Genomic DNA, 8,712 nt, shown 5'->3' with positions numbered 1-8,712 from the left:
AACCAGGAGATTTCCAAGGAGATTGTAAAGGCCCACCTTCATGCAATCCTTGTAACTATTCACTTGTTTGTTTTCTTTTTATTTTCTTTCTTTTTTTTTTCCTCCTCTATTACATAATTTGCTAAATTTCTTTTCTTTTTTTTTTTCCTCCTCTATTACATAATTTGCTAAAATTATAAGCTAGCTTAAACCACCTAGGATTCAGATCTATTAAGCTTTAAGTAGCCCAAGAATTAGGCTAAGCTTAGAGCTCAACACCCAAATATTGAAATTTCTCCAAAACTTATTAAATTGTCCACTTGCAAATTTTATTGGTCCAACCCTCCTCTAATCAACTAAGGGATCTAAAGCTCTTTTAATATTATATAATCGCACCATGTACCTAATTCTGTAACACAATTTTGCTTCTCACTTCTACACAGGAAATGGTATAACACAGGCATCTTGAGATCTTATACTTGATGTTGAAATTCTATCTTACCTGCAATGAGATTCCAGTATGTTTTTACAGACAACATTAAATTGGCATACAGTTTGTGCAGCTGCAAAGTACTTAAGAGGGGATTCAAATCCCTTCCATCCAGCCGTTGCCCGCCAAAATGAACGCATAGTTAAGAAATCACACTCTCAAACTCACTTGTCACCATGAACCGTCACTTTTGTTGCTTGTCGCTTTCGAATTTCCAATCACGAATCTCTTCAAACTCTTACCTTTCTTTTCATCTCCTACCTTCTCAAACTACCAGAAACCCAAAATCACGTCCAAATTATCATCTTTCCTCCTTAATGCCACTAGAACAGACCAATAGATTCACTTTCAACAATCAAAAACCCCAGCAAGAGCCCAGCCACGTGTACAATGATATTTTCCACTGCTACCATGGCTCTTGCAATCCCGGTGATGCCCAAAGCCTCCACCTTCAGATTATCAAGAAAGTTCCTCAAGATTTGTTCCTATCGAACAGTTTGGTCAATCTATATGCAAAGACAGGGTATCTAGACTATGCACAACAAGTGTTTGATGAGATGCCTGAGAGGAACAGTGTTTCCTGGACATGCTTGATTGCAGGATATTCCCAGCAGGCATTGCCTGAGAAAGCCTTGCAACTTTTCAAATCAATGTATTCAACTGGGTTAGTGCCAACACAGTTTACTTTTGGTAGCATTATTCGAGCATGTCAGGACTTGGACTCTCATACGTCAAGTCTTGGCAAACAGATTCATGCCATGGTTATGAAAAGTAAGTATTCCCTCGACACTGTGGTGCTGAATTCATTGATATCAATGTATGGAAGCTGCCTTTTTGAACCAAAAAGATATGCAGATGAAGTGTTCAATGGCATACCAGTAAGAAATGCTATGTCATGGAATTCAATCATATCTGTGCATGCTCAGAGGGGAGATGCTGCTTCTGCTTTTGACTACTTCTCGAGGATGCAGTCTGGATTGGATTCTAGCTTCGAGCCAAATGAATATACATTTGGGAGCTTGATAGCAGTTAGTTATGCTAGTTCTTCATTCAGTATGGTGTCTTTTAACTTTTACTTAATCAAACAGATATTATCAAGAGTTTCAAAGTCCGGCCTTTTGTGTGATCTATATGTTGGTAGTGCTATGGTTAGTGCATTTTCAAGATACGGCATGTTTGACATTGCTAGAAAAGTCTTGCTCGAGTTGAGTAATAGGAATTCAGTTTCTGTCAATGGTTTGATGCTTGGACTTATCAAGCAAAATCATGGAGAAGAGGCAACAGAAGTTTTTCGGGAGGCAGGAGATCTGGTTATGAAAAATTGTGATTCTCATGTTGTTCTTCTAAGTGCAATGGCCGAATTTGTGAACTTGGAGGAAGGGAGAAGAAAAGGGAGTGAGATACATGGTCTTGTAATTAGAAATGGCCTCATTGATTGTAAGATTAACGTGTGCAATGGACTTCTTAACATGTATTCTAAATGCGGCGCCGTAAACAAAGCTCTCAGGGTTTTTAAATGCATGAGCAGTCAAGATCAGGTGTCATGGAATTCTATAATCTCTGGTCTTGATCAGAATGGAATTTTTGAGGAGGCACTACAATATTTTAATGATATGATGAGAGCCGGTTTTATGCCTTCAAATTTCTCCATAATTAGTTCACTAAGTTCTAGTGCAAGCTTGAAATTTTTAGGATTCGGTTCACAAGTGCATTGTGTTGCATCAAAAATAGGACTTGATAAAGATATCTCTGTTTCGAATTCACTCATAGCAATGTATGGAGAATCTTTAAGTATACCCGAATGCTGGAAAATCTTTTTTTCAATGCCTGACTATGATCAAATTTCTTGGAATTCTATGCTTGGAATACTAGCCAGTTCTGAGGCATCATTGGAGGAATCACTTACACTCTTTTTGGATATGATGCAAAACGGATGGAAACCAAATAGAGTGACATTTGTTAACCTTATTGCAGCTTTAACACCATGTTCTGCTCTTGAATTTGGGAAGGAGCTGCATTGTTTAGCTGAGAAGTGTGGGATGTCTGATGACACTGCTGTGGAGAATGGATTTCTATCTCTCTATTCTAAATCAGGGGACATGGAATCTACTGAATGCCTCTTTGCCCGAATGTTTTACAGGAGGGATGATGTGTCGTGGAATACCATGGTTGCTGGTTATGTTCATAATGGACTCTTATCAAAGGCCATGGATCTTGTTTGGCTTATGATACATACCGACCAAAAACTGGATTGCTGCACCTTCACCACTGTTCTAAGCGCATGCTCCTCTGTGGCGGCATTGGAGAGAGGTATGCAAATCCATGCTTTTGGAATAAGAGCTAAATTGGAATCTGATGTTGTCGTTGAGAGTGCACTTGTTGACATGTACTCCAAATGTGGACGAATAGACTATGCCTCAAAGGTTTTCAACTTCATGCCTCTGAAAAATGAATACTCATGGAATGCTATGATTTCCGGTTATGCCCGACATGGGCAAGGTGTAAAGGCTTTAGAGCTATTCAGAATGATGCAGGATAGTAACCTGCAACCAGATCACGTCACCTTTGTTGGTGTTCTCTCTGCCTGCAGCCATACTGGTTTAGTGGAACAAGGCCTAGATTTTTTTGATTCCATGAGCAAGAAATACAATTTGATTCCTCGAATTGAGCATTATTCATGTGTGGTTGATCTTTTGGGTCGAGCAGGTGAGATTGACAAGATGGAAGAGTTTTTAAAAGCTATGAAAATTGCCCCTAATAGTCTCATATGGAGGACAGTGCTGGGGGCTTGTTGCAGATTAAAAGTTGGAACAAAGACAAACTTATTCAAGCATGCATCGGAAATGCTTCTTGAACTGGAACCTCATAATCCAGGGACTTATGTTCTTATTTCTAATCTTTATGCTTCCAAAGGGAGATGGGAAGGTGCGGCAAAAGCAAGGGTCTCATTGAGGGGTGCTCAAGTGAAGAAAGAAGCTGGTTGTAGCTGGGTCACTCTCAGGGATGGTGTGCATGTATTTCGATCTGGAGATAGGACACACCCGGATATGGAGAAGATACATGACAAGCTACATTTCTTGAAACAAAAAATGAAGGAAATAGGTTATGTTCCTCAAACTGAGCTTGCTTGGTACGACATTGAAGCAGAGAGCAAGGAAGAGCTGCTCAGCTACCATAGTGAGAAGCTTGCACTTGCATTTGTTCTCACTAGATCTTTAGGGGTGCCTATAAGGATCATGAAAAACCTTAGAGTTTGTGGTGATTGTCACTTGGCATTTTGCTACATTTCTAAGGTCATTGGACGACAAATAATTTTACGAGATTATAATCGGTTTCATCACTTCGAAGATGGAACGTGTTCCTGTGGGGATTTCTGGTGAATGACCATAGCTTGTTTGCTTTGGGCTTCACAAATTTACTGATCTAATAGATGCTTCTGAAGAGGGCAGAATAAAATTTTTGTTGCATTTCTGAAATTATCCTAAAATAACTTAAAAACAGATTTCAGCAAATAGCAGGAATTCATGATTGAAGGCTGGGTGATTGCATCACTTGAATGGTACTCGATGAGTCATTTTCAGTTTGTTTTAGACACTGATAGTGATCCGACACGTGGAATGATATCTCCAAGTAAATATTGCAAATACAGAGTTTGGTGCAGTACAATTCAGATAATCCTCAGATTAGGGCTTCTTTTTAATGTCACCTTTTATTCAGACCTGGATTGTTTTAACATCAGTTTACAGGTGAAAATTCTGCTTCAATTGGGTATTTTAAAGTAGTTTTTTTAGTAAATCTGAACCTTCAACTTCGTCTTTGACATCAGAGGCAATATCATTCAACCAAAGAGCATAATATCTTACGCAATGGACTTGGTGATCATAATGCGCATTGATTTTCTTACAAGTAAAAGGGCTTTTTGGCATAAAGAAGTTCGAGCATCTTCCAAATGTTGTATTCCCTCTTCTCCCAGCCTAAAGCATCCATTCTTAAGCTAATCTAAATTCGAGATTCGAGTAAGAATCCATTTCTATTTGTTATTAGCAAAGTTTTGGATTATTTAATTGCATCACTCTTTCTATGCTGTAAGATGTTTGCTATCATAGATATAATTTTTTTTTTCAGTTGGCAGCTTGTTAGCAGATTCTCAAAACTGATAGAATAAGCCTAAAATTTATAAGACATTTCCGTTGACTAATTCCCTCCCTCAAAAAAATTACAAACTATTTCCTCCTGAGAAAAGGAGGATTCTCAAATAGCTCTTTGACCAACTAAAAGAACAAATGAGCATTCATTTATCATTTTTGTGTAACTTTGCTTTAAGATTTATTCCATATGCATTGAACTGGAACCATAGCAAACTCTATCGCTATGGTCAGAATGCAGGGTAAATCACTGAGTTCACGTTTAATCTGGTATTTAATGGTCTCCGACTTTGTGAGACAACAATCCTTGAGCAAAACTCTGACCATATCAGATACTGGCTTCGGGAGAACAAACTCCAGAGGTTATCCAAACCAGAATTTAGTTAGGGTATATGTTAACAATGATAGATTTATTTTGAGATAAAAAATTAATTGATTATTTATATATAGCATTCATCCCAATTTAACTTAAAAGAGTTTCACATGCATCATGATCATATTTTGATCAATATTTGACCTAATTTTATTCCCGCCTTCTGCAACCAGAAGCAAGGAGTAAACAGTCCAATAATTGGTCTAAAATGTTTGGGAAATGGAGAATGATAAAATCAAATCATATATAATGAACAAGGACAAAAGCAATTGCAATAAAAAGACAATAAAACCTAAGCAGCCAGTACGACAACAACAACAACAACAAAGCCTTAATCCCACTACGTGGGGTTGGCTACATGAATCCTTTTTCTCCATTATGTCCTATTTAGTGTTATATTTTCATTTAGTTCTAATAAATTAAGATTATTTTTAATACAATAAGCCCAAGTCTTCCTAGGTCTACCTCTGCCTTTTTTAACATAAGTCGAATCTAAAACATCTACTCTCTTAATTGGATCATCAGATGGTCGACGCTTAATGTGACCAAACCATTTAAGATGACTTTCTCTAATTTTGTTCATCACAGGAGCTACACCAACCCTATCATGGATAAAATCATCTCGCATGTTGTCTCTAAGCGTAAAGCCACTCATCCACCTAATCACTCTCATCTCGGCAACACTTAACTTAGTATTATGCTTCTCTTTTAGAGGCCAGCATTCAGCGTCAACGAGCATTGTAGGTCTCACCACCATCTTATAAAATTTTCCTTTCAGTCTAAGTGTTACTTTTCTATCACACAAAAGGCTCGAAGTCGAAGCATTACCAACCAACTTGAATTCTACTATTAACATCCCCATCTATATCACCATCACTTTGAACAACAGATCCGAGATATCTAAATCGTTCACACCTTTTAATAATTTGATCACCCAAAGTTACACTTCTCTCACTAGAGCTACTACCACTAAAATTACATTCCATGTATTCAGTTTTAGTTCTACTGAAATGAAGGCCTTTAGGCTCCAATGTAGACCTCCATAAATCAAGTTTTTCCAAGGCTTTTTCTCTCGTCTTATCCACGAGAAGGATATCATTAGCAAAAAGCACACACCAAGGTACATCCTCTTGTAAATGTCCAGTAAGATAACTAGAGCAAAAAGCATACACCAAAGATTTTGATTTAGTTGAACAAAATTGAAATCCTGATGGTTGATAAACGCGGGTTTGAGTTAAAAAGATGCGATGAAGAACAATAACAGAACAAAAAAGGGGAAAAATGGATGGGGGGAGGGAAAAAATGGTATTCTTTCCATCCTTTTATTGCAACCATAAACCCCAAAAACCTGGAAGACATGCCCTAATGAATAACACACTGGCTTCTTCTGGCCTATTTCTTCTCCAGATCACCCTCGGAGAGGCCATTATCACTGCAAAATGAGGCAACTTTGCATTATCACATGCTGACATAGCTAATATCATATACCACTATTGAGGTGCACAAGTGGCTTGCAAGCATTCAATGTAGTGCAAAACAATTAACAGAATCATTAATCCCTTTGTAACAATCTAAGATGATGATTCACAACTGCTCCACACTATAATGCTGAATACAAAAATAAATCTTAGCACACATAGTTATGTTAGGATATGGAATGTGCATATGGAGTCAATATTTAAATTTAATGCAAGGAAAATGAAATAAAAACATAATGAACAACATTATATGTTACCTTATTTGCATATGACTCAAAATTATAGGACCAACAAATGGAACATGCAAATCAACTAAAACACCGATTATTAACTTGTGCCTACTTTTTCTTTTTTTTGGTTCAAATCAAATAATCATGATTTCTACGAAAGAAACAGGCCACTAAAATTTAACAATGAGCTTACAACACAAAAAGGAGCTAAAATGAGAACTAATCAAAGGCCGATGTATATACAAGTCAAAAGATTTGCAATACTATGTTTTCGAATGTGAGATGGTTATGATGCTGGAGGTTAGAATTTACTTCATTAGTTGCATTTGTGGTTTAATTATAAAACATAATTGTTATATTTTTGCATGGTATTTAGATGTTTGGCTCAGCAAGTTTTGCGCTTGACATTAATGAATAGAAATGGCATACCTGAGCTCAAATTCTTGTATCTTACTAAGTTCCGTACCACATGTATCTGACCATTGAACTTTTCTCCTTCCAGTAAAATAGGATATGTTGATTTGAACCTCTTCCATGAAGTTGCGTGCAGCATCATCTTTACCAATCATAACAACGCTATTTATATACTACTTCTTAAGGCCGCTCTTAAGCCATCCCTTTCTTTCATTATGCTTGGATGAGACTGATTGTGATGACGGCTCTATCTGAAAAATTTTCTATTGATATTTCTGAATGGAAAAAAGGGCCTGACTAATGATGCAATGATCCATCATCACAGGAAGATCCACACCCAAAACAGGTGAAGGAAGAGCAACCATGTGGAACTTCATCTTTCAATGAGGTCAACTTGAAATCATTACCCAAATCTTGATGAATCTATCGATATTGCTTCCAAGGTGAAATATTCATATTACTTTTTTCATTTCTTACGTACAAGAAGCAGAATTGAAAGACCACTACTTTATCCTGATGCTGAAGTGTAAAAGAAACCTCCTCCTTCCACTGCAAACAACATTACCTCAGCTCATAAAATCTCTTCTAACCTGGACTGTAAGCAAACTGCATCTCTTGAAGCCTTCAAGCCAAGAAAGATAACATTTATACTTCCATATTGTTACAATGAGCTACTAAAGGAAAACAACAATTCTATATCAGTTAACTCTCGCAGGCATAAAGAATTTTATAAAGTTCATAGCAGTGCAGAAGGCTGTGAAGGTAGAGTTACTTTCACATATAAGGTGAGTTTTAGGGGCTGTTCGGTAACTTACATAATTTAACTGAAGTAGATACTAGTAAATCTTGTATATTTAGGTTTAGTAAAATCTTAAAATTTGCTAAATCTCAAAACTATTTGTCATGACAGATGTTAAAAGTTTTGATAGATGTTAAAGTCAGGTTAAATCCTACAGTAGCAACTTATGTTGAGATTTAAGTTTGTTAACTTAAAGTAGTATTCAAATAATAATTTTTGATGAAAAGGTAATTAAATGATAATATCTATTTAGTCAATTTACATAAAAATAAAATTAATTTCATAAAGATTTATTTGTCCTATATTAGTTATAATTATATTAATTAAATTATAAATTGCTTAAGTTAATATATCAATTTAATATTACTAGTATTTTATTAAGTCACATCAAAATAATTTTTTATTTAATTAAATTAGGTAAAAATAATATTAGTTAGCTAATATTAATTAGTGAGACTTATATAAATTTCCAGGATCATTTATTTAATAATGGTGTAATGAAAAGGGACTTCTAGAATTTCTGTCTTTACCTTTAGTGCATTTCAAAGTGAAGACCTTTTTAATATCACCATAGATCTTCTGAAATAGAGATCTAACATTATTGAAAATGATATTATTCCTTTCAATCCATATATAATATGCAACACATTGATTGGCTAGTAGAAAAATGTTTATATCAAAACTTATCTGAAATATTCTCTGCATGAGTCAAAGCTTGGAGAATATCTCAATTCACCAAAAAGAAAGATCCATTTCGAATAGTGGATCTAAAAATGATCATTGAAATAGGGCATTCAAAGAAGA

The 8,712-nt window shown here is 35.9% G+C and overlaps 1 protein-coding gene and 1 pseudogene across 2 annotated transcripts; one reads left to right on the top strand and one right to left on the bottom strand.

The window, feature by feature from the left end:
- The first annotated feature begins 413 nt into the window (after window positions 1-413).
- On the top strand, window positions 414-7,629 carry LOC110031822 (putative pentatricopeptide repeat-containing protein At5g09950). 2 transcript variants are annotated; one of them, XM_020735230.1, is made up of 3 exons: window positions 414-4,215; window positions 4,296-4,485; window positions 7,435-7,629. In XM_020735230.1, the coding sequence occupies exon 1, from the start codon at window positions 646-648 to the stop codon at window positions 3,847-3,849; it is 3,204 nt and encodes a 1,067-aa protein (XP_020590889.1). In that variant the 5' UTR covers window positions 414-645; the 3' UTR covers window positions 3,850-4,215; window positions 4,296-4,485; window positions 7,435-7,629. The 2 variants fall into 2 exon arrangements, with proteins under 2 accessions (XP_020590889.1, XP_020590888.1); XM_020735229.1 differs by having other exon boundaries at window positions 7,198-7,629.
- LOC110031816 lies at window positions 6,350-7,671 on the bottom strand (annotated as a pseudogene).
- Between the last annotated feature and the right edge of the window lie 1,041 nt (window positions 7,672-8,712).

This window comes from Phalaenopsis equestris, unplaced genomic scaffold (assembly GCF_001263595.1).
Source record: "Phalaenopsis equestris unplaced genomic scaffold, ASM126359v1 Scaffold000846, whole genome shotgun sequence".
Lineage (NCBI taxonomy): Eukaryota > Viridiplantae > Streptophyta > Magnoliopsida > Asparagales > Orchidaceae > Phalaenopsis > Phalaenopsis equestris.
This window is presented reverse-complemented; position numbering and strand designations above follow the sequence as displayed.